The 26699-nt window shown below is 41.2% G+C and overlaps 1 protein-coding gene across 1 annotated transcript in view; it reads right to left on the bottom strand.

Annotated features, from left to right (window-relative positions):
* FRMD4A (FERM domain containing 4A) overlaps positions 1–25357 on the bottom strand; it is a 607134-nt gene extending 581777 nt beyond the window's left edge. The window contains 2 exon segments of the mRNA XM_059404285.1: positions 24462–24573; positions 25268–25357. Coding sequence (XP_059260268.1) covers positions 24462–24573; positions 25268–25329 — 174 coding nt within the window. The 5' untranslated portion in view covers positions 25330–25357.
* Between the last annotated feature and the right edge of the window lie 1342 nt (positions 25358–26699).

Genomic DNA, 26699 nt, shown 5'->3' with positions numbered 1-26699 from the left:
TTCCCTTTCTCTGGCACAGATACTAACTTTTTTTTTTTTTTTCTTCCTTGAGAAAAGTAGTGAGAATGTGAACAGCAGTCTGGATTTTTCTTGTTCTGTTACCATAATTAGAAAGTAGGATAAAATTATGCAGGAGCAGATTGAAGAGGAAATGTAGCTCAGCTTTTATATGAAATAGCTACCTCTTTTTAAAATTCAAAGGTTCTCTCTCTGCATGTATCTTTCATCTTTGAGTAGAAACTGTACTTCTTTTAAGTCGATTTTCAGGTTGAACAACAAATAAACTCTTTGAAAAGGTTCAAGCGTTGGTGGGAAGTGTGTTCCTGACCACAGCCACCATTGGCATGAAATATTCCCTGATACCTTGGTGTCGTTCTAGGGGAGACAGGTAAAAGACCACCACCCTATAATTACAGGACAAATACAGGATAAAAATCAGTTTGGGGTTAAAGAAACTAGCTAAATTGTTTTCACATTAATTGATAATGTGATGTATCAAATCACCCTTAGATCAATCATCCTATAAGAGGCCATGACACAGCTAATATTGGGAAGAATTAACGAAAATTCGTTTAGCAGATGCCCATTTTTTATGTACCTGAGGAGCTATTTAAGGATTCAGTAGTATTTCCTCTCTGACACCTGCCTTTTCTTCAATTCTCTTCTTCCTTGAAGAAAAAAAAGTGCTTTATACCAGCCTATATTCAAACTACAGTTCATTCACAGATAAGCATGTTAGGGTACAGAGAATTTCTGAATGTATGTGATTCTTGGGTTACCTGCGACAGAATCATCTGCATTTATGGAGCCACACCAGACCCTGAGAATCAGAATCTCAGAGGTCAAGGCCATGAAATTAGAATTTTAAACAAACTCCCAGTGAAGTTCTTGGGTTGTCTAAAGTTCTGAGACCCTCTAAAGCAGGTCAAAATCTACTGTCATGGGGCGCCTGGGTGGCTCAGTGGGTTAAGCCGCTGCCTTTGGCTCAGGTCATGATCTCAGGGTCCTGGGATCGAGTCCCACATCGGGCTCTCTGCTTAGTGGGAAGCCTGCTTCCCTCTCGCTCTCTGCCTGCCTCTCTGCCTACTTGTGATCTCTCTCTGTCAAATAAATAAATAAAATCTTAAAAAAAAAAATCTACTGTCATTATGGTTTCATGAGTGGGCATTCCCAAGTCCAGCCACCTGGCCCTTCTTTCTAGTTCCATACTCAACAGAGGTCATGCTGCTCTATTCTTACGTCTTTCAGAACTCCTGTGATAATCTCCCCACTGACTGGCTCACCATCATCTCCCCACCCCAATAAAATCTCCTGCTTAAGAATCTGTAGTAGATGGTAATTTGTTACCTAATTCAAAATAAACTCCCAGCCCAGAATGCAAAGACTGATTTCTGGCCTGATTTCCTACATTTCCCTGTACTCCATCTATCTAAATTCCCAGAATGGCAGATTACACTTCCAATGCCAGCGATGTCCATGTCCTTCCTTTGGTTCTTGCTCATCTCTCTACTGGACATCCCCTCCCCTTGCCCCTCTTCTTCAACTCTCCAATGTATCCTCGAATGTCAGCCTGAGTCCCCCCAGGAAGCCAGGATCTGTTTCTTCTTTGAACCTCCACAGCATTTTGTTGACACCTATCTTTGACTCTCACTCACCTCATCTGGCCTTGTTCTTCCTGGCTTTATGTATTCAACTAGCCCACACTATACCCTTGAACAAAGAGATCTCTTACCAGCTTCTTCCTACCCTCTAACATGGGGTCTGAATACAGCAGACCCCACCCCCTTCACGAATACTTACTGGATTGTTTCACAGACTCACTCTTCCCTCTCTTCACCATCATCAAGACTGGGTTACTGGGTTTGTACGTCCCGGTTCTATTTGTGCGGTCCATGCCCACCAGTGCACTGCTACCATGAGCCTTTTGTAGCCATGTGCCTGGACTACCACCTGGGGCCCTACCTCCTGCCCCAATTCTAATCCCCTCCCACCCATCGTTGTTCACCAGGAAATGTTTCTTGAGTATCCGTCCAGGTCCTGGAAAACAGCGGTCTCATCCTCTCAAGGCGTGGCATATTTAAATAAATTCACAAAGCTTTGGGACAGAAGAAAGAGGACATTTTATATGTGGGACACTAAGAAGGGTCCACCTCAAATTCAAACTGCTGAGTGTGAGAGCCCAGGGCACGAGCCCTTTTGGTTCTAAAGAGCTATTCTGCATACATTAAGGTTCTTCTTTCCCCCAAACACTCCTTCCAGTATATCACACTCATTTTCCATTACTTCCTATTTTATTCCTACCAAGCCTGGTCTTTTGTTATGCAGCCCCACCCCATTCACCCAACCTTGCTTCCAGCACCTTCCACACAGACTCTCTCCTCAGCCAGCCTTCACTCAGTTCCTTGCTGCCCAGTGCTCTTCCATTTCTCCCTCCAGGCCCTCAACACCAAGCTAACCCACGTGTCTCTTAAAGTCCCTGACAGCTCTCACTCTGGGAGCTTTGTATTGCCACGCATGAATAGGTAAATAACAGAGCTTAGCAAGTGGATACTCCTTTTTATTTGGCCCTTAACCATTCAAGTTTTCTATGTTGATTTCTCAATCTGTTTGTAAAGTCACTGAAGGTAGGGACCATGTCTTCTCAGTTTTGTTGTATGGCCCTCCTCATTTTATTTTTATTTATTTATTTTTTTAAGATTTTATTTATTTATTTGACAGAGAGGCAGGCAGAGAGAGAGAGAGAGAGAGGAGGAAGCAGGCTCCCCGCTGAGCAGAGAGCCCGATGCAGGACTCGATCCCAGGACCCTGAGATCATGACCTGAGCCGAAGGCAGCGGCTTAACCCACTGAGTCACCCAGGCGCCCCAATAAATTCCTTCTTCTTCCTCTTCTTTTCTTTTTTTTTTTTAATGACTTTCAATTTTTTTTTTAAGATTTTATTTATTTAGCAGAGAGAGAGAGGGAGAGAGAGCGAGCACAGGCAGACAGAATGGCAGGCAGAGGGAGAAGCAGGCTCCCTGCTGAGCAAGGAGCCCGATGTGGGACTTGATCCCAGAACGCTGGGATCACGACCTGAGCCGAAGGCAGCTGCCCAACCAACTGAGCCACCCAGGCATCCCAGCCCTCCTCATTTTAAACAATTATCAAAACTCAATATATATTAATGGGTTATATCCCAATCCCAGGTATCTGCTTACTAAACATGTAAGGTGGCTTCTTCGTGCTTTCTGTTAAAATTAATGTAGTATGTGAGAAGTGCAATAAACCATTTTCTCAGTGGAACTAGAAGAGGAGGGAGCAATCTGGGGAAGGGAATGAAATTTGGGTATAATTCTTGGGATATAAAATTAAAAGGCCATCTGCCTTTGAGATGCAGCAGATGCGTAATTGATATTCACTGCTCATTTGCCACTTGAATTTTGCAGACATTTAATGCTATAATTGTTTATACAGTAAGATTCTAAATACCCTTTAGAGAATAGTTAACTTTTCTTATAATCCTTCTATTTCTTGCCAGCAGATAAGAATTGGTGCTTATATTCCTAGGGCTTTGAAAGTAGAATTTTTAAAAACAAATTTACATAGTGGCCTTTTGAAGATAGTAATACGACAATATCTATAAAAATTTTAAGTGGCTTACCCTTGATTCAGTACTCTCTCCCTAGGAATATATTCTATGGGACACTCAAGCCATCTGCACAAAGATGGAAGCACATGAACGCTCACTGCAGGACTGTCTGTAAATACAGAATGTTGAAAATAGCCTCATGTTCATTAATAAGAGATTAACTAAATAATTATGAGTAATTCATACAATATAATATTATACAACCTTTAAAAAGAATGAGGTAGCACTATAAGGATTGACAAGGAAAGTGCATTAGGTACAGAAGGATACACAAGAATCTAAAAGATGAAGGAACTAGGGTGGCAGGCAATTATTTACATGTATGTATATAACATGTAAAAATATTTTTATTTTTAAAAACCAGCCAAACAATTAATTTGCAAATAAAATGGTGTTAGTAAATGAAAGGATTCAGAACCAACAATCGAATGGCCAGATATCTACCAAGAGCTTTGAAAATATCTTCACCATATTGCCTGTTTGTCTATATACTCATAATTAAGATTCTAATATTTAAAAAAGACACAGTGTTTATTCCATCTCTCCTTTCTCTCCTGTTGTTCCCCAGATTCCATTTCATAACTGTCATCCTTGGATTTGGACTCGTGTCCTGACTGATGTTGCAGAGGATGCTGTCAACCATGGCAACAGGGATGAAATAGGCTTAGGTTTTGTAGGAACCACTCTTTCATATAGGCCACTTTTATAGAATAATAGTTTTATTTTAAATATTTTGATAACTTCCTAAAAATCTCATGTACTAAATAAAACACTGACCTAGTCTATTCTCTTTACAAACTTGTCTATGTCCACACTTACCCTTAGCAGGTATTTTTTTGGTTCGCTACATAGCAGCCAATACCCTGAGCTTTCTTCTCTATTGCAAGAGCCTAAAAATGTCAGCTGTTCTCTTCCCTAGCCTCCCTTACAGCTGGAATGCTCTTGTGTGTTTCTCAGGATTCTTTGCTGCAGACAACAAGATCGACTCAAATTAGCATAAGTAGAAAGGCATTTATTACAGGGTATTAGGTAGTTTAAGAATTGGGGGAACCAGGTGGTGGGTACTGGAGAGGGCACGTATTGCATGGAGCACTGGGTGTGGTGCAAAAAACAATGAGTACTGTTACGCTGAAAATAAATTTAAAAAATTAAAAATAAAAAAAAAGAATGTATGGGAAAACCAGATAACCAAGGTCATTCCCCACAGACCAAGATGAATGCCAAAGCACACCTTGAGACCATCAGGGCAAAGACTGCATAGCATCACCCAGTCACCACGACTGACCCTAGACACTGACCGCTGGAACCTCCACAAAAGCTGGTCCCAAAGGACCTAACATGTTGCCACCTTGCTCTCAAGGACATTTGATCTGCAACTGCCACTTTAAGTCATTCATTTCTCTTTTCCTGCTCTGGTGCCAGTGAGCTTGCTTGGTGGAAGTCAGGTCACATGCAGGGAGGTTGGGAAATGCATTGTTTAGATCCCCAGCCTCTACAGTTTAGACTTTGTGGAGAGGGATTGTGGGTGGGGGCTGAGTGAACCAGTCTGCTACAAGTCACATAAGTAACTCTGTTCTGGCCAATTAAAAATAATGGGATGTGTCCTGGGGAACTTCTGGGAGAAATTTTCCTCCTTGATAGAAATAAAAAGACACAGGAGAGCTCTCTTTACTGTTCCTCTTCTTTTTGCTTTTGGACACAGGAATAAAGGATGTGAAGCTTAGAGCTTCACAGTAGCCTCCTGGAGCCAGGGAAGGGGGGGGGTGTCGCCCACATTCCCTCCCATCTCCTTATATTGCTTATCTTTCAAAATCTCTGAGCCTCTTTCCTTGAGTCTATCACAATCCTCTGGCTTTCGCCATCTCTGAAATACCCTCCTTGTTTCTTCCCACTCCTCAGGCTACTATCCGATGTCTCGCCTCTCAATTTCCTGTGTTCCCCTCTCTGTTTACTTGCTCACCTCCTATTCCCTCTTCATTCACTTGCAAACTGGCTCCTGATTTTATTCTGTTTATGAAACATCTCACCATAAGCTCACTGCTGCCATCCTGACTGGCAAATCTGGTATGTATTTTTCAGTTTTTAACTTCCTTAATTTTTCTGATGCACTTGATAGTCATGATCACCACTCCTCTGTCTTTCTTTATTTCTTTTTTTTTTTTTTAAGATTTTATTTTTTATTTAACAGACAGAGATCACAAGTAGGCAGAGAGGCAGGCAGAGAGAAAGGAGGGGAAGCAGGCTCCCTGCTGAACAGAGAGCCCGACGCGGGGCTCGATCCCAGGACCCCGGGATCATGACCCTGGCTGAAGGCAGAGGCTTAACCTACTGAGCCACCCAGGTGCCCCTCCTCTGTCTTTCTTGAAGAGAAATTCTCTTGTCATCCAAGACAATATATAACCCTGGACCTCCTTCCACCTCTCTTTCTTTCTTTGCCTCTTATGTGGGCTTTCCTTCCACTCCCTACCCTTCCATTGCCTCATGCACGGTTCATGGCTTCCTCTGCTCTGCACTCCCCAGGTGGTCTTCATCCTCATATTGTTCTGTTATCCTGCTGTCTGCATACTGATAATTCTAAATATGTATGTCCAGCCCAGAAATCTTCCCCAGCTTCACACACATACACCAAACCATGGCTAAGCCCCTCCACTAGAACGTCTTGCAGGCCCCTCAGAAGAATCTGTCCAAAACGAAGGTGTCATTACTCCATTTATTTATTTAACTATCTTATTTATTTATTTGAGAGAGAGACAGAAAGAGAGGGAACGCAAGAAGCGGGGAGTGTGAGGGGGAGAAGCAGGGTTCCCCACTGAGCAGGCAGCCTGATGTGGGGCTTGATCCCAGTGACCTGAGCCAAAGGCAGATGCTTAACAACTGAGCCACCGAGGCGCCCTGTCATTACTCCTTTTAAACCTGTTCTTCACCTGATTGCCACCTGCTTCCTTACCTAACATCATGATCTGAGGTCAGCCTCGACTCCTCCTCTGTCTCACATTTCCAATCAAAATCTAATCAGCTGCTGATTTACCTCATCATTTCTTACTCATATTCCTACAACAGTTTTCTACACATCATTGGCAAAATGGATTATACAAATGCAGCATGATTATTTCATTCTCTTGTCCCAAACTGTTCAGACGTCTCCCAGTATCTACAGGATATGGCTCAAGCACCTCAGCAGAGTGTAGTCCTTCCTTATCTCTCTAACCTTGCCCCTCCCTGTCCCCGCTTTGGATTTTAGTGCCGGAACTTCTTAACTCCTTGACTTGTCTGAAATATATCTTTCAACTGTATGATCCTTTACATTTACCAGTTTTTAACTCTGCCTGAAGCCCTCCCTTTATCACCTGGTCTGTGCCTTCAAGCTCAGGTACCACTTCTTAGATGGCTTTACTCATTCAACAAATCATTGGCACTTACCATGTGCCAGGCACTGAAAGAATCAATGGTGAACAAGATATAGTTCCTGCTCTAAAGGAACTTACAATCCACATACTGACCTCCTTCATCCGCCAATTCTGGGTTGAGTAGGTTGAGTGCCCTATTCTGTGCTCCAGTTAAAGATACTGTAGGCTGTTCATGAAGCAACCACACTCCCCTTCCCCCCCCCCACCCTTTTATGTAAGGTAGTAGGAACTAACCCCATTCCAAGCTTCAGCAGTAGATACTGATACATCAAATCAAGCATGGTGATTCCATGTCTCCCGGCTACTGATTAGTTCAGGATCTCACGCTTAAGCCAATCAGTGCCTGGTTTTCCTCTCAAGAGGGGAGATTACTTGAGTTGGCCCACTTGAAAATAAAGGAAAAATTCCTGTTCCTATTTTAGGAAAGATATTTCTTTTCTCCCCCAGACTTGAACAAAGAAGCATATTGAGCGGTTCCTGTTGGCAGCCATCTTGTGACAAAGCCCACAGACAAGAGCAGAGCCCAAAGATTCAAGGGGGTTGGAGGTGAGAGTGGGACCAGAGGCATACTCTAGAACTGGCTTCACCTCTGGACTCAATATACAAGCTAAAGAAGTTCCCTATTTTAAATCCTGTTTGAGCAGGGAGTCATTACAAATGACTCACCTCCATCTCCCACTTGAATATCTCATCCCTGCCTTTTCCTCCATTCCCATTGAGCCACCATTAGCTCAAGCCCATGTTATTGCTGGCCTGGATGACTTCCATATCTTCTTATACAGGTTCTCTTCAGATCACCCCTTCTTTGAATCGATTCTCTATATTACTTGGATAGTGATATTTCTGCATCCCTATGCTGATCATGTCACTTCCTGCTTCAAATCATTAATGTCTATTAGTAAGTTCATGACAAAGTTCAAACTCATTTATTCAGAGTACAGTTTGGGTCTGTCCCTAGCTGGGATTTTGTCCTCCTCTCCTCTATTCTTTTTTATCTTCCTTATTCAAAAATGTTACATAGTTGTTGGAACATGTAACTCTCTCATTTGCATTTGTGTATGTCTTCCCTGTAGCTGGAACTCCCTACCATCATCTACCTATCCACCTCTAATCCGTCAAATCTTACCTGAAACAGCAGTGCCATGTAGAGATTCTTGCTCTGTGCTCTCACATTCTATAGCACTTTGATGTCTTCTTTGTCATAACATTTATCTCACTGTGTTGGAACTCTTTGTTTATTAAGGCCTCTCCAACTAAACTCTAAACTTCTTGAGAGCAGGGACCAGGTGGTATTTACACATATGTCTACATATCCTCATTATGCTTCCCATAATGTCTCTCTGATTGCAACCTTCCATAAGTGACTTTTTAAAAAAGAAGAGAAGGGGATGGGAGGAGAGGAGAGGAGGGAAGGGAAGCTTCAAACTGTCCTGCCCTCGGTGTTTCATGCCTTTGGAGTGTGTATTAAAAAGGCTGCTTTGTTCAGTAATTGTGGGGAACGGGGAGGAAACAAATAGTTCCCGATACAGGTAATGTTCATGTTCCCAATTGTAGCAGCATATGGCATTAGTTGTAATGGCCTAACATAAAGCATTCCCAGACAATATTAATGACCAACTAGGTTAATGACCGAAGACTAAGCCTCAGGCCATGAACGCATTCTCCTTGTCATTAATCCCTGGAAAATGACCTCAGCTGTGTTCATTACAGCTCAATTATGCTCACACTCCTCACGAGGAAAGAAGCATTTCAGCCTAATACCAAGCTATGTCCCTTCTTTTACTTTGACACACGGGCAATAAAGATACAAAACAAATTATGAGTCCAAACACAAGGCATGGAAAGGAAGCAACACTACAGTTTATTAACTCCCAATCATCAGCTGGAACTAAACCAGAGAAACTTTGAGGTCACAGAGAAGGCAGATCTGACCATTCATGATTCACACCTTCTCTGGGTGTTCTTTTTTTTAAGATTTTATTTATTTATTTATTTGACAGAGAGAGAGATCACAAGTAGGCAGAGAGTCAGGGGGAAGCAGGCTCCCCGCTGAGCAGAGAGCCCGGATGCAGGGCTCGATCCCAAGACCCCGAGATTATGACCTGAGCTGAAGGCAGAGGCTTAACCCACTCAGCCACCCAGGCGCCCCTCTGGGTGTTCTTTGAAGGCATAACTGAGAAACGCTAAACATGTTACTTCTTAGATGTTTAGAATTTGAATAAAAATCTAAAAACTCGAAGGTAACTTTCTGCCAATAGGCAAAAATATTAAAACTGGGATTCTTCCAATACCAACTTATCATTCAATCAATAGTTATGGAATTCTTCCTCTGAGCAAAGTTCCATAGCCAAATTGTGAATAATTCGAAAAGGATAAGACCCTCAAAGTCCATGAAATTAAATTACACAGAATGAACACCCATTGTGGTGGCTTTAAACATATCATAAAATACGTTAGTACCCTTTCACCAACAGGTGGGGTCTAAATCCTCTCCCTTCCAATCTAGCTTTAGTGACTTGTTTGTAACAAAGAAAATGTATCAGAAGCAAATCTGTGTGACTTCTGAGGCTATCTCACAAAAGGTCACACAGCTTTACCCTGGTAGCTCAGATACTTGGTTTTGGGCCCTGAGCTACCATGTAAGTTGTCTAGCTTCCTCAAAGCAGCCATATTGTGAGGAAGCCCAGGTCATGTGGAGTTTTCCTACGTAAATGCTGTGGTCCAGCTGATTGCAACACCCAGCACCAGCCACATCAGTGCAAATGCCTCTAGGAGATTTCAGACTCCAGCTGTTGTGTCATCCCAGACTTTCACTCTTCTCAGGTGAGGCTCCACACATTATAGAGCAAAGACAAGCCATTCTCACTGCCACCTGTTGCAAGTCCTGACCCACATAACTGGTGAGGCTAACAAAATGGTTGTTTTAAGTAACAGAGTGCAGAGTAGTTCCTATACAGCAGTAAGTAGTAAGCAGAACACACACCCAACAGATAATGGTGCTTGGTAAGAGGTGACATGTGCACATTCCCAGCCCAGTTGTGCCCTACAAGAACATGGGAGGAGGTACAGTTATCTAATGAAACTGCATTTAACCTGCATCTAGTGAAAAATCTCTGAGGCTGCTTCAGTTAGGCCATGTGGTACATTTAATGTGAGGAAAATTAATGCCCAAGTCAAGGTAATACAGACCTGGTACAAATGTGGCCTATATCACAAGATAATATGAACTCTTTCTGACCATGGCTTTTAGAACACCCCTTGCACAGGTGTAGTCTTCTGTTCTTTTCTCCATACAGTCTTTCTTCAGGATTCCTGGGTTCCTAATCTCATTCTCAGATCTGCCCCTCCAAATCTAATACTGACCTAAGTGACCATGATCTCCAACTGCCCATCAACCATCTCTGCTAGGAAATCCCATTTTTTCTTCAATGCCTTTAACTTGGTGGTCCTACATTAACTGCAGCCCTTTTAACTGCAAATTGTATTTCCCACCCTGATGCTGTTCCTGTACCACTCCCTACAGCTCTGAAATCCAACACTTTGTAATCCTGGCTGGCTCCTCCCTATGCCTGGGCCCCACTAGCAATCTATCCTATGGTCTTAATGATGCTGCCTTCAGAACGTCCCTTGAATTCATCCACTTTCCTCTTTTCCCTGAGCTACAATGCTGCCTCTTCACCTTCCACCTGAGTTAATCCATTTGACCAAACTGAATAGCCATTCTTCTTCCCATCTCCCCAATGCACCTTGAGTACCAACACCAGATTAAAATTCCCAACCCCCACACTAGCTAAGTCAGTCCCCATTAAAGAACGCAAAGTCTTGTAAATTCCTGTGGCTCCAATCCAGGTACTCACGGGACCATTTGCAATGTCCTCCCTCATTTAGTTCTAACTTGCTCCACCTGAAGTCCTCACTTCCATAATGCAAATCCTCTCCTGCCAACCCCTCCTTCCCACCCCCACCTCTACCCTCATCTGATCCCCACCACAGTGGTTTATTATTGTTTCCTCCTGAATCTCCCTCATTATGTTGTTCCTTTTCCCAGAAAGATACTCTCTCCCTTTCCTCCCCCACCAAAAATAAATGTACCCTAAACTGAGAATATATCCAAAGGAAATGAAAACAGTATCTCTAAGAGATACATATATATTCTCATATTTATTGCAGCATTACTCACAATATCCAAGACATTGGCTAACTACAACAACCTAAGACATCGACTAACCAAGACGATCTAACTGCCCATTTATGGGGGAATGAATAAACCAGATCTCTCTCTCTTTCTTTCTCTCTCTCTCTCACACTCACACACACACACAATGGAGTATTAATCAACCACAAGAAAGAACGAAATCCTGCCACTTGTGATAAAACGGGTGGATATTGGGGACATATTCCTAAGTGAAAAAGTCAGAGAAAGACAAATACTGTATGATATCATTTATATGTGGAATCTTAAAAAATGAAACTTACAGAAAGTAGAATGGCAGTTACTAGGGATCAACAGTGCGGTAAATGGGGAAATATTGGTCAAAGGTACAAACCTGCAGTTAGAAGATGAACAGGTTCTGGGGATCTAATCTAATCTAATCTAATTTGGGTGACTAGAGTTAACGACACTGTATTATATACTTGAAAGTTACTGAGAGAGTAAATTTTAGATTTCTTTGCACAAAAAAAGAAATGGTAAATATGTGCCTGATGGAGGTGTTAGCTAATGTTAAGGTGGTAATCATACTGCAATATGTCAGTGTAACAAATCAATATGCTGTACACCTTCAACTTACCCATAGTATATGTCAATCACATCAGTACAGGTGGAAATCTGCACCTTTCTACTGGCTTAATGTCCTTATCCTCCACAGACCCTGTCATACCTAGATCTCTAGGTCTCCCTCCCCTATCCCTCCCAGACCACTCCTCTGAATTCCTTTCTACACCCTGTTGGTACCATGCCCTTTAATGGGGGAGCCCATTTTCTCTCACAAGGTCAGTGTTTCCTTTAGGTACATTTCTTTTGTGATATGTAAGCTCTGGAGCAAGACCCATGTGTCTTAGGATGGTTCTGTGTTAAGCGGCCAGAAGTAATTAAGCAATATTTTAATTTACCGATTGTATTTAATACAGTGCAAGGTGCTGGGATGTAATAAACTCCCACAGGTCCAATGGCTTCTACCTTGATTGGAATGTCCTGCCTGCAACTTTCCACCACTATCTCTTTCTTGCCAGTCACCCTTCAGTTTCTTCAGAGAAGGCTCCCTTGATCACCCACTTTAAAGCTGTCACTCAAGCATTGTCTCCCCATCATCACTTAGAATTTGCTCTAGAAAAATTACCACTCCCTGATATTTCTGTGTGTTTTTAGTGTACTTACTTTTTTTTTTTTTTAATTTCTTCCTAGGTAAGTAAAAGGACATCAAAAACCTTGTCTGTCCTGTTCACTTTATTATACCCTTCATGTTAAAATAGTGTCAAGAAGATAGTAGGTGTTCAATAAATATTTGCTGAATGAATGGACAAGAAATACTCTATATTGTTGATGTGCTCACATTCTATTAAGGAAAACAGGTACAAAAGTCAAATGTCATATAGTAGGGTTAGCAATAAGTGAAATGATAGAAAATATAAATATAAATGATTCCTTCCTTCCTCAGGAAGAAGTGAGGAAGTGGAAAGAGCATTTTCAAAAGTACATAGGCTTGAATCAACATGGTGTTTCTGTGGGGCAGGGGCCAGCTTGGTCTTTCTCGGGAGCAGGAACAGACCAACACTACGAAGGCACCAATTCTCAGGAGTGGTGGGAGATACAGCAGGGCATGGAGTTAGATAGGGAGGCAGAGGTTGGAGGTGAAGTGACTAATAAGTATGTTAAAAAGCTTGATCACTTTGTAGTGTATACAGATATAAAGTTATAATTTTGTACATCTGAAATATACTACTATATACCAATTTTACCTCAATTAAAAAATAAAAAGCTTGGGGCACCTGGGTGGCACAGTGGGTTAAAGCCTCTGCCTTTGTCTCAGGTCATAATCTCGGGGCTTAGGTCATAATCTCGGGGTCCTGGGATCAAGCCCCGAATCAGGCGCTCTGCTCAGCAGGGAGCCTGCTTCCCTCTCACTCTCTGCCTGCCTCCCTGCTTACTTGTGATCTCTCTGTCAAATAAATAAATAAAATCTTTTTAATAAATAAATAAATAAATAGCTTGAGGTTTATCCCATGTATAATCAAGTATAATCAGGATTTTAGACCTTCATTTTAGAAGAAAATAATAGATCTAATTAGTAGCAAAATCAGAATTTCATTTTATAAATATCACTCTGGAAAATATACAGAGGATGGACATAGGGAAAAGAGAACAGAAGCAGAGATCCAGGTGGAAGAGATTGTAAACTTGATCTAGACAGGGAGAGGGGCATGGGCAGGAGGGGCCAGATTACAGAGAAAAGAGGGAGCAGAGACAACAGAACCTGGAGATAACTGGACAAGGTGGATGAGGAAGAAGGAGGAATCAATGGTGAATTCTCAGATGACAGGCAAAAAGGTATTACCACCAATGAAAGACATGCAGACCAAGAAGAAGGTCACAATTTCTCTATGGGGTGAATTGATTTTGAGGCATCTATGGGACATACAGGAAGATAAACCTGATAAGCATTTGGATTGCTAGTCATGAGAAACCTGGGGGCAAGGCCTGAGCCAAAGACATGATTAGGGAGTCATGAATGTACAGATGAGAGTTAAAACCATGGGCATACATGACATTGCTTGGGGAGTGGAACTCGATCTACTGCTCAGGAAATGGCTTCTCCAGGTCTGGATTGAGAGACTAGCATTTCAATGTCCAGGATTATAAAAAGCACTCATTAGTAGGAAACATGGGTGGCAGGCCAATGTTACCTCGACATTGGAATTTAGTCTTCTTATACTGTATATATACCATGGTTTTAGTCAAGCATGTTTCCAGGACCTTTGATTATGACCAGGCTAAATACCATATGTTCCATTTGACTTCCTACTTTGGCATAGAATTCAATGAGATACTGTTACCTGCACTAGTAACATATGCTCTCTAAATGACTATTAAACTTTGCAAAGCAGCCAGACAATTAATTTTTAGCAGAGATGCACTAATAGCCAACCAATCATGTATAGCAGCCTGAATGGCATGCATTTTGCATTTGCCAGAGAGAACATATTGTAGCCCATATTTCAGTCATCTCCCCTCAGAGGTTAAGAAAATTTTGTTAGTTAGTCAAGACAGGAATGCAAATTTAAATTTGCTCATGATCGGAACAATTCATCTGATCCTAGGAGCATCTGTTTTTCTAAAACAACTGACGGATTGTTCAAAGTGGTCACTAACTGTTCAGACACTGGGATGCAGAGAGGTTTGGGCAACTTCTCCTTTTAGATTGACTGTGGCTCATTCAGGAATCCAATGAGGTGAGTTTGGGTGGATGGTAGTTTCATATCATGTTAACATAACGTGAACAATTGCTAATACTGACTGCATATTTACTTTGATCCAGGAACAGTGCTAAGTACTTTACCCGCATATCTCATTGAATTATCCCAAATCTTACATGGTAGCTATTATTATGCCACTTTACAAATGGTGAGATATTTTCAGACCACAATGCTCTAAAGCTAGAACTCAACCACAAAAGGAAGTTTGGAAAGAACCCAAATACATGGAGACTAAACAGCATCCTTCTAAAGAATGAATGGGTCAACCGGGAAATTAAAGAAGAATTGAAAAAAATCATGGAAACAAATGATAATGAAAATACAACGGTTCAAAATCTGTGGGACACAACAAAGGCAGTCCTGAGAGGAAAATATATAGCGGTACAAGCCTTTCTCAAGAAACAAGAAAGGTCTCAGGTACACAACCTAACCCTACACCTAAAGGAGCCGGAGAAAGAACAAGAAAGAAAGGCTAAGCCCAGCAGGAGAAGAGAAATCATAAAGATCAGAGCAGAAATCAATGAAATAGAAACCAAAAAAACAATAGAACAAATCAACGAAACTAGGAGCTGGTTCTTTGAAAGAATTAATAAAATTGATAAACCCCTGGCCTGACTTATCAAAAAGAAAAGAGAAAGGACCCAAATAAATAAAATCATGAATGAAAGAGGAGAGATCACAACTAACACCAAAGAAATACAAACTATTATAAGAACATACTATGAGCAACTCTACGCCAATAAATTTGACAATCTGGAAGAAATGGATGCATTCCTAGAAACATATAAACTACCACAACTGAACCAGGAAGAAATAGAAAGCCTGAACAGACCCATAACCAGTAAGGAGATTGAAACAGTCATTAAAAATCTCCAAACAAACAAAAGCCCAGGGCCAGACGGCTTCCCGGGGGAATTCTACCAAACATTTAAAGAAGAACTAATTCCTATTCTCCTGAAACTGTTCCGAAAAATAGAAATGGAAGGAAAACTTCCAAACTCATTTTATGAGGCCAGCATCACCTTGATCCCAAAACCAGACAAGGATCCCACCAAAAAAGAGAGCTATAGACCAATATCCTTGATGAACACAGATGCGAAAATATTCAACAAAATACTAGCCAATAGGATTCAACAGTACATTAAAAGGATTATTCACCACGACCAAGTGGGATTTATTCCAGGGCTGCAAGGTTGGTTCAACATCCGCAAATCAGTCAATGTGATACAACACATCAATAAAAGAAAGAACAAGAACCATATGATACTCTCAATAGATGCTGAAAAAGCATTTGACAAAGTACAGCATCCCTTCCTGATCAAAACTCTTCAAAGTGTAGGGATAGAGGGCACATACCTCAATATCATCAAAGCCATCTATGAAAAACCCACCGCAAATATCATTCTCAATGGAGAAAAACTGAAAGCTTTTCTGCTAAGGTCAGGAACACGGCAGGGATGTCCATTATCACCACTGCTATTCAACATAGTAATAGAGGTCCTAGCCTCAGCAATCAGACAACAAAAGGAAATTAAAGGCATCCAAATCGGCAAAGAAGAAGTCAAATTATCACTCTTCGCAGATGATATGATACTATATGTGGAAAACCCAAAAGACTCCACTCCAAAACTGCTAGAACTTATACAGGAATTCAGTAAAGTGTCAGGATATAAAATCAATGCACAGAAATCAGTTGCATTTCTCTACACCAACAGCAAGACAGAAGAAAGAGAAATTAAGGAGTCAATCCCATTTACAATTGCATCCAAAACCATAAGATACCTAGGAATAAACCTAACCAAAGAGACACAGAATCTATACTCAGAAAACTATAAAGTACTCATGAAAGAAATTGAGGAAGACACAAAGAAATGGAAAAATGTTCCATGCTCCTGGATTGGAAGAATAAATATTGTGAAAATGTCTATGCTACCTAAAGCAATCTACACATTTAATGCAATTCCTATCAAAGTACCATCCATCTTTTTCAAAGAAATGGAACAAATAATTCTAAAATTTATATGGAACCAGAAAAGACCTCGAATAGCCAAAGGGATATTGAAAAAGAAAGCCAACGTTGGTGGCATCACAATTCCGGACTTCAAGCTCTATTACAAAGCTGTCATCATCAAGACAGCATGGTACTGGCACAAAAACAGACACATAGATCAATGGAACAGAATAGAGAGCCCAGAAATAGACCCTCAACTCTACAGTCAACTAATCTTCGACAAAGCAGGAAAGAATGTCCAATGGAAAAAAGACAGCCTCTTCAATAAATGGTGCTGGGAAAATTGGACAGCCACATGCAGAAAAATGAAATTGGACCATTTCCTTACACCACACACAAAAATAGACTCAAAATGGATGAAGGACCTCAATGTACGAAAGGAATCCATCAAAATCCTTGAGGAGAACACGGGCAGCAACCTCTTCGACCTCTGCCGCAGCAACATCTTCCTAGGAACAACGCAAAAGGCAAGGGAAGCAAGGGAAAAAATGAACTACTGGGATTTCATCAAGATCAAAAGCTTTTGCACAGCAAAGGAAACAGTTAACAAAATCAAAAGACAACTGACAGAATGGGAGAAGATATTTGCAAACGACATATCAGATAAAGGACTAGTGTCCAGAATCTATAAAGAACTTAGCAAACTCAACACCCAAAGAACAAATAATCCAATCAAGAAATGGGCAGAAGACATGAACAGACATTTCTGCAAAGAAGACATCCAGATGGCCAACAGACACATGAAAAAGTGCTCCATATCACTCGGCATCAGGGAAATACAAATCAAAACCACAATGAGATATCACCTCACACCAGTCAGAATGGCTAAAATCAACAAGTCAGGAAATGACAGATGCTGGCGAGGATGCGGAGAAAGGGGAACCCTCCTACACTGTTGGTGGGAATGCAAGCTGGTGCAGCCACTCTGGAAAACAGCATGGAGGTTCCTCAAAATGTTGAAAATAGAACTGCCCTATGACCCAGCAATTGCACTATTGGGTATTTACCCTAAAGATACAAACGTAGTGATCCAAAGGGGCACGTGCACCCAAATGTTTATAGCAGCAATGTCCACAATAGCCAAACTATGGAAAGAACCTAGATGTCCATCAACAGATGAATGGATCAAGAAGATGTGGTATATATACACAATGGAATACTATGCAGCCATCAAAAGAAATGAAATCTTGCCATTTGCGACAACATGGATGGAACTAGAGCGTATCATGCTTAGCGAAATAAGTCAAGCAAAGAAAGACAACTATCATATGATCTCCCTGATATGAGGAAGTGGTGATGCAACATGGGGGCTTAAGTGGGTAGGAGAAGAATCAATGAAACAAGATGGGATTGGGAGGGAGACAAACCATAAGTGACTCTTAATCTCACAAAACAAACTGAGGGTTGCTGGGGGGAGGGGGTTTGGGAGAAGGGGGTGGGATTATGGACATTGGGAGGGTATGTGCTTTGGTGAGTGCTGTGAAGTGTGTAAACCTGGTGATTCACAGACCTGTACCCCTGGGGATAAAAATATATGTTTATAAAAAATAAAAAATAAAAATAAAAAAAAATTAATAAAAAATAAAAAATTAATAAAATCAAAAAATATATATAGTCAGCAAAAAATTATCTAAGAGAGGGAGTATGACTCATTGATTTTAAATTTCACCCTCTAAGACAGATAAATTTGTACATTGCACACTAACTACAAATATTATAAATATCAGGATTTCAGACATATTCATTAGGAAATTTCACTTTAGAAGATAAAAAATTCAGTTTAAGAAGGATTTTACCTACTGACTTAGATATAACAGTTACATAAACATTTTCCAGGGATGTTTTGACAATCAACCATCTTTAAATAAACAATAAAAGTAAATGATACTAAGAAACCATCCTACTATAGACCTGAACATCCAGGACCCCTGTCTGGATCCCACTCTGTTCACAGTGCTTTAGATGGCTATGCTCCGTATTAACACATAATTATTATCCTTTGAATTTCCATAAAGGTGGTCAATATTACATTTTCATATGTATGAGCTAACCATTATGGAAACCATTACAATTAGCCAAGTCATCTTGGGCAAGCCATTTACTATTTCTGGATCTCAGCTTGATGTTATAATAGAAAGATATAGTATCTGTCCTGACAGCATGCACAAAAGCACTTTGAAAAATATAAGGATTATTATCATTAATTCAAGAGCAAGATTCCCCAAGACAGACTTTAATTTTATCCTATGCTTTTTGCCTTTTGTAATCTGGAGAAAAATCCATGGTTTTAGTAGAAACTCCAAATAGATACCTGTCACAGGTCAAATTTAGAGGAAAATGAGGTTGTAGTTATACAACTAGGACCTTGGTCACACCCTTAGCCTGCTTTTCTGCCCATATAAGACTTTGTCACCTCTAGGAACTCTGTCCAAACCAGTCTACTTTCTAACTCCCAACAAAGTCTGGACTCCATCCTAATTCGTTCTCACCTCAGATTCATTCTCATCTACCCTTTAGCGTGTTACTAAGCTTGAACCAGTTTCCCCACTCTGATAGGGAGTGCACCCCAGGGCTTATTTGGTTACAGATTATGCACTGTCTCATTGCAGTTCTCATGTGATTCTCTGAAGTTGTCCTATAAATTCCTTGTTGTTATAATTTCCTTGTCTCTACCTTGTCTTTCCAATTAGTTTTTTTGTTTGTTTGTTTGTTTGTTTGTTTCAAGATTTTTATTTATTTATTTGACAGACAGAGATCACAAGTAGGCAGAGAGGCAGGCAGAGAGAGAGAGGAGGAAGCAGGCTCCCTGCTAAGCAGAGAGCCTGATGCGGGCCTCGATCCCAGGACCCCGAGACCATGACCTGAGCCGAAGGCAGAGGCTTTAACCCACTGAGCCACCCAGGCACCCTCCAATTAGTTTTAAGTTCGCTAAAGCTAGTGACTACCTTGTATTCTTCCTGCACAGAGTACATACTCAGCAAGTATTTGTTGGTTGATTAATAAAGAAAATTTCCAAGTGAGGAAAATATCTGAGGAAAAGAAGAATCAATAATAAAATGAAATGAGGGGCACCTGGGTGGCTCAGTGGGTTAAGCCTCTGCCTTCGGCTCAGGTCATGATCTCAGGGTCCTAGGATCGAGTCCCACATTGGGCCTTCTGCTCAGCGGGGAGCCTGCTTCCCTCTCTCTCTCTCTCTGCCTGCATCTCTGTCTACTTGTGATCTCTCTCTCTCAAATAAATAAATAAAATATTTTTTAAAAATGAAATGAAATGAAACTAGAGAGATAAAGTTTTACAAGAACAGATTATCAACTGGAATCTATTCAAAACAGACCAGAGACCTAGTCTATTCTTAGTGTACTCAAAGGAATCCCAGAAATCGGAAATCAAATTTTTAGAAATGGAAAGAATCTTCAAGATAATTTAATTCACATCCTTCATTCGCTGAGAATAATCACTCACTATTTCTCTGACTTATCAATGGAAATGTTTACATATTTAATTTTGCTATTATAAAACTTGACTCTTGGCAATTTTCTTAGAAACAGAGTCCAAGAGAATGCAACCTTGAGAACACAGGAAGTCTCATAGATAGAAAAAGATTTCTTTTTCTTAGAATCAAACCAGATGTCTTGAGCCAAATATATGGTATCAACTTTTAATTTAAATTATAACATGGAAAAGAATAAAGATAAATAAGAAAACATCACTACTCACCTAGTGCAGAGTGGTTCAGAAGTAAGACCCCCCGAGGGGCTAAATGCAAAGTGTTAGAAGATCCTAGTGGTCAAGTTCTTGAGCTTTGACATGGTATCAAAGAAAGCCCTGGGTTGAGTATCAGAAACCCTGATTTTGAGACTTTGCCCCATCAATTTCAGTTATGTGACCACTGACAGTTTTTCAGATTCTGATTATCAAAAATTTCTGTCTTAACACCAGGATTGTTGAAGGGATTAAGTGAGATAATATATGTCAAGATAATTTATAGAAAAGCATAATTTGCATTATTGCCTGGCTAGCTAAGTTACATTAAAAATATTTTAATCTAGCTGTCTGAGCTTTCAGAATCTAAAAGCCAAACATCCTAATACCACCTCTGGAGCCTCTTGGTTATACATCTCTAAGCTATCATTAGAGAAATGATCAACAAGTCCCTGGCTCTAGCACATTCCAACCCTTAAAGAGTTCCCTAAACTCATGTGATTTCAGCAAAAGACACATAGCCAAGAGCTTCCTGCTCTATAATTAGTCACATCAGGCTGGAAGCTCCCCACAATGTGGTGAACACAACACTGTCTTTTCTTGCTTCCCAAGATTTCTGCAAAGATAGAGGAGGCAGGCTTTTCAATGGCCTGTTAGGTGGTCTTTACCACCAGCACCTGACCTCGCTCTGAATCCACCCTTCCTTGGTTGTTTGAGGACCTCCATCTTGCATGGACACTCCTCTTCCTCCCACCCTGACTCTTCATTGGAAGAATCAGTGAAATCCACCCACCTCAGACGGTCAGCATCTGCTTACAACCCAGGCCCCCTTCCAGATACCCCACAGTCTGCACCAGCTTAGAAAGTTACCTTATGTACTTTCCAAAAGTCACCTGCTCTTGTCCAACAGAATAAATCAGGCTCCCATGGGATAGGACTCCAGACAGCAGAGTGTGAACAAACCCAGATGATCACCTCTTCCAGCAAATAGTATCAAACACTTTTTCTGGCATAAAAGCCATACAGATGGGAACAATTCCACCATCTTTTAAAAAATTAATTATTTTTTATTAATATATAATGTATTATTTGCCCCAGGGATACAGGTCTGTTAATCGTCAGGCTTACAAATTTCACAGCACTCACCATAGCACATACCCTCCCCAATGTCCATAACCCAACCCCCTCTCCATACTCCACTCCCCCCATCAACCCTCAGTATGATTTGTGAGATTAAGAGTCCCTTATGGTTTGTCTCCCTCCCAATCCCTTCTTGTTTCATTTTTTCCTTTTCTACCTCCCAAACCTCCCAACCTGCCTCTCAAATTCTTCATATCAGGGAGATCATATGATAACTATCTTTCTCTGATTGACTTATTTTGCTCAGCATAATACCCTCTAGTTCCATTCATGCTGTTGCAAATGGCAAGATTTCATTTCTTTTGATGGCTGCATAGTATTCCATTGTATACATATCTTAAAAGCAACACTGTCATAGGGTACAAATAAGACATAACGCTGAATAAAGCATTAGAGTTGCCTCTGTTCTAGACATATTCCTGGAGGTCTTATATTATGTTTAACAGAGCTTAAAGGGACTCTACAGATGAGCATGTCCCGCCCCCCCAGTAAGCAAGGGCCACAACTAAAGCTCAGTGAAAGGATCACCTAGCTCACTCAGGATCACCCAGTGAGTGGCAAAGCTGGAAACAGAGCACAGGGATCTCCAATTACAGATCTGTTGCCACCTGCAAAACCAAATTAATCTGTTCTGCCCTGAATCATTTATAGTTTACACTGAATATAATGTCTGGTTGCCTCCTTATTCAAAACCAAGAGGTGTGGTCAGTTGCTCTCCCCGAGTTCCCTACAGCCCAATGACTCCACAGCATAAAACTGTGGAATGCAATCAAGCCACCTGATAGTCCCCTCTTCCCTAACTGGGTGTTTATGAGCTCTCACTCTGACCCTTATTCTATGCTACTTTCTTCAGTCAGCAGGTACACCATCAATACTGAGACTGACTGGCCGATTGATTAGCTAATAAATAATAATGTTTACGCTTCCTTACTGAACTCACAGCCAAAGCAACTCTGCTAAATAGCTTCTTTTCCTCCTTTCTTCCCTGTTGACTTGCTTATACATTTTGAGACTTGTCATGTGATAGGTTGAGAAGCAATTATTTTGAGATTCACTCTTAAAAATGAAAAAGGCAACAAACGTGAAAAACAACACATGGGAAAATTCACCCGAACCAGTCATGGCCCTGAAAACATGCACTGACTACGGTTATACATGGTGCTCCAAGGTTGTCTAATCTAATGGTCCATCATGGTATCGAGAGCTATTTCCCTGGCTTCTGAGAGAGACATACACGCAAACCTTTAATCTGGGCAGGAGGTAAGCACGAGGAATAGATCCAAGGGCAGAGGCTGCTAATACACAGAAAATAAAGTCTGCTGCAGACACCTCCAGGGCAGCACCCAAAATATTTGAGAGTACCAGGAAAAAGAAAGCCTGAGTGTGTGTGTGGCAGGAGCAGCTGGACCAGGATGCTGAGCTGCATTCTGTTTGGGTACTGAGGATTTATCCTTAGTGCTCCTAGTAAAACAAACACATACCTGATTGCTCAGAAGCATGGGGAAGAAATCAGAACAGTAACTTGGAGGCAAAGAGGCCCGGCTCTCCCTAAAGCTAATTTTTATGAACACATTTCTTCTCTATATTAACATAACACAAGACTTATTTCTATTAAACAATATTAGATAATATGCATACCTGAATAGGGGCATATGTGCCTATATATATATATATATATATATATATATATATATATATATATATTTTTTTTTGTCTTTTTTTTTTTTGCAAATGACTCAGACTCCCAGTTTTCTGGAATCTCTTGGTCCTCACAGATACTGCCACTGCATGCCTGCCACAGTCAGAAATGTTAAGATGTTTACCATCCACATACATGACCACAGGTACACAATGGAAAATAAAGAATCATTAGACAATACAATTATGAGGAAAGGAGAGGAGTCAAGAATAATTTCTCCAGAAAACAACTTCAATTCTTTTGAATACTTATCTCCCAGTAGAATTGGAAGTCAGCAGAAGCCCATGAGATCTCAGTCATTTTAAATGGCTCTGTGGCCTAAATGACATTTGGGATAACCAAAAACCCTGATATTTACCCCTCTTAATCTGACTTAGCTCATCACTCCGGAGGCATGTTCCCCACTGGTTCCTCTTCCAAGTGCTCTTAATAAATGCATCAGGCCTCATAAAGCTGCATTTCCCCTTCTCAGTCAGAAAACATGGATCAATATACACAGCAGAAGCACTTATGCTTTGTTCGTAAAATCTCCTGTGCAACTGTTAGAGCATTCACACACCAAGCCTGATGCGGGCTATTTCCGTCAACATTACCCTGGCCTATGGGCTATCCAGCGAGGAGAGGGGGAGCAATATGACAGTAAAAGCAAACTCTGAACCTAGATCCTAGCAAAAAATCAGTCAGAGTAAAGCAAGGTGATGCCAGTGTCCCTGTTTGCTTAGATATGCTGAGTGGGGGCCTTCTTAACATGACAGAAATCAGGGAAGCTTAAAGTAGGTCAGTGGTCCACACACTGGCAAGTGCCTGGACAAGGCCTCTGCCAGTGTCTTCCCAGCAATCACAACTGGGAGGTGAGCTCTGTAGTACAAGTGTTAAAAAAAGGCCACAACCTCCTCAGTTGCTTCTACGGGGAAGTCTGAGTAGACACATGGGCACCTAGAAAGACAATCTTATTCCACGATCTTATTCCAATGCTCCGTGGGCAAAAAAATTCCACAGTTGCTACGAGAGGTTCAAAAACAAACAAACAAACAACATCACCTCAATTTCAATGTAAAAGGCAGTGGGACAGGATGCTGAGAAGCCAGGGGGAGGCGTTGGTGGGAATCTATTTCCAGGGGCTCATAGCACCTGTTTGCAAGCATATCTCTCAAAACAGCATTAAGCAACAAGTTTCTAAAATGGCAAATCTAATGCTTCTTTTCTCTGAGAGTGCTTTGTCATGGCTGATACTCTTACCCAAGGAATCATTTCAAACAAGCCTGCAGGATAAAGCAGAAGGATTTTCCGCATGTCTGCAGCTACTGCAGCAGCCCACTGTGCGGGCAGGCAGGCAAGCAGGCAGGCTGGCGAGGCTGGAGCTGGGCGCTGCCTGGGCCCCACCTCCTCCCGGAGCACTCACCATCAGCAGGCTGAGAGCAGAGTCGGGCACCAGCTGCACGGCCATGGTCTCCGATTCCCATGCACAGTCAGTTCGCCTGGGCCCTGGATGACTGCGAGGCATCCACAAATACCTACAGCAAACAAGCCAGAAATCCAGACTCAGGGTGCAAAAGACTCAAGATGAAGACAGGCCACGTTTCACATGGTGGGGGGTGGTGGAGGGGGTGGTCAGGCGGATGTTGGGAAGAAGGGGTGGGAACAGTGCTTAGGGATGAAAAAAAAAAAAGAATGAAAATAGGAAACTGCAGGTTATTTAAAGGTGAGCCCTCCCTAGCTTCACTAAGCTGCATGAGCACAGAAATCACATCTAACACAAATATAAAAGCTGGGAACACAGAATTTTTAACTGATACCTTAGCCTAGGCAGCAACTCTTCTTTTTAACTGACAATTAAAATAAAACATTCCCTATTGCAGATAAATCAACCAACCCGAACATCACCACTACCATCCCCACCCCCCACTCCTCATCTCTCAGCAATTCTGCTGCATAAACATGCTGAATGTCACAACCTACCGCTTGCAATCTGGTCAGTGTCTTCTTTTCCTGCAGAAAGGTGTGTCCCTTTTGCAAAATCAAGTATCTGGGAGTGAGAGAGCCGAGCCTGACCAAAAGCATGAGGCAGTCACTGGAGATCAGCAAATGCCCTCATCATAACTGAGTAATAAGTCAGTTATGAAATGACCCCTTCTACCATCCTTAAATCTACTTTTCCTCTCCAAGTGGACTGGCCAGCTTAGTTCCCCGTGGGGCTAACATACTTACAAGGAACATGTAATTACACTGCCTGTTCTGTGAGCGTTCTGATCTCCCAGCCTGTACCACATGTACGCAGCAGACAGGCACCCTCTACCTCTCTCCCTCCCTTCCTCCCGCCCTTCCTCCCTCCCTTCCTTTCCCTCCCATCTCTCCACCAGGCTGCCTGTTAGGAATTTTGAAGGAGCCTCTCTAGCTCAGGGAGGTGCACAAGGCTAATTTGTAGCAAGAGACACTGCTTAAGACAAAAAGGCAAATTAGCCTTGAAAATCATATCATGCAGCATTTTCCTTGGAAGATGTCAATGGCAAAAAAAAAAAAGAGAGGGAGGCTTGCCCAGTCTTGTTATATAATGAGTGGCTGAAAAGCCTCAGAGTCAAAGATTTAAGAAAATTAAACACTTTTTTTTTTTTTTTTTTTTTTGATGAGCACCACCCAGCTTCTCTCTTCTTAGGGAGCACAATTATTCAACTACATGTGGCAATTACTAGTACTTCTCGTAATAGTTTTCATGTTCTCTTCAGATTTCTTCCTTCACTCACCTGCTGTATTGACTCTAAAAATTCCTTGAAATTAACTGGATAGTGTGAAATGTAAGAACACCAATCACCACTCTAAGTAAGAAACTCAGGGAGGAAATTAATCACCTTTACATGTTCCCACAGACAAGTATAGCTGTTGTCCTTCTATCATTCATATTTTAAAAGCATTTATCTGAATATCACAAAGTAAATGCTCAAAAACAGTCACTGAATGAGTGAAAAGATTCCCTTCTCATTGTTTATCCTGTGGCCCAATGAAGTTGAACCTTTATTCCAGGTTGTCTGATTGGATTCTAATGCTTTTGACCTCAGGAACCTCTGAGAATCTCCTGCTATCAGGTGCTTGGAGATTGACAGCATGACCTCAGTCATGTGAATGTGTCCTTGAACTGAGCTCTCAGAATATTCGAGACTTGCTGGTGAGTTTCTCAAAAGAATTTTTATTATTATAGTAATCTACTATTTGACTACAATAATTTAAAGAACATATCTACAGTGTTATCTTAACCTTGCAGATAGCTTTCTAAATGTATCCAACAGATAAATGCTGAGTGCCTACTGTGTGCAGTGCTCTTTGATAAGCTTTGTAGAAGATGCAAAACTAAATCATATCCCTACCCTCAAGGAGCTTTTTATCTGACAGATGCTGTGATGCCCAACAATCATATATGATACAAGACAATATGTGATAAATACTACAAAGTGACTTAAAAACAGTTTGGGCTGCACAGAGTGAAGAAATTTTACTTTTGCCTTCAAGAATATGTTGATTTTTGGGCTGAAACTTGAGGAATAAGCAGAATGTATTTTTTATGACTTGTGTTTTGTAATTCTAAATGGACTATGAGCATGTAAAACATAGAAAGCACAAGAAGTTAATATCATGCTACTGCAGCTGG

Source organism: Mustela nigripes, chromosome 6, assembly GCF_022355385.1.
Source record: "Mustela nigripes isolate SB6536 chromosome 6, MUSNIG.SB6536, whole genome shotgun sequence".
Lineage (NCBI taxonomy): Eukaryota > Metazoa > Chordata > Mammalia > Carnivora > Mustelidae > Mustela > Mustela nigripes.
Note: the sequence above shows the minus strand (reverse complement) of the source record. Positions and strands in the feature narration are given on the sequence as shown.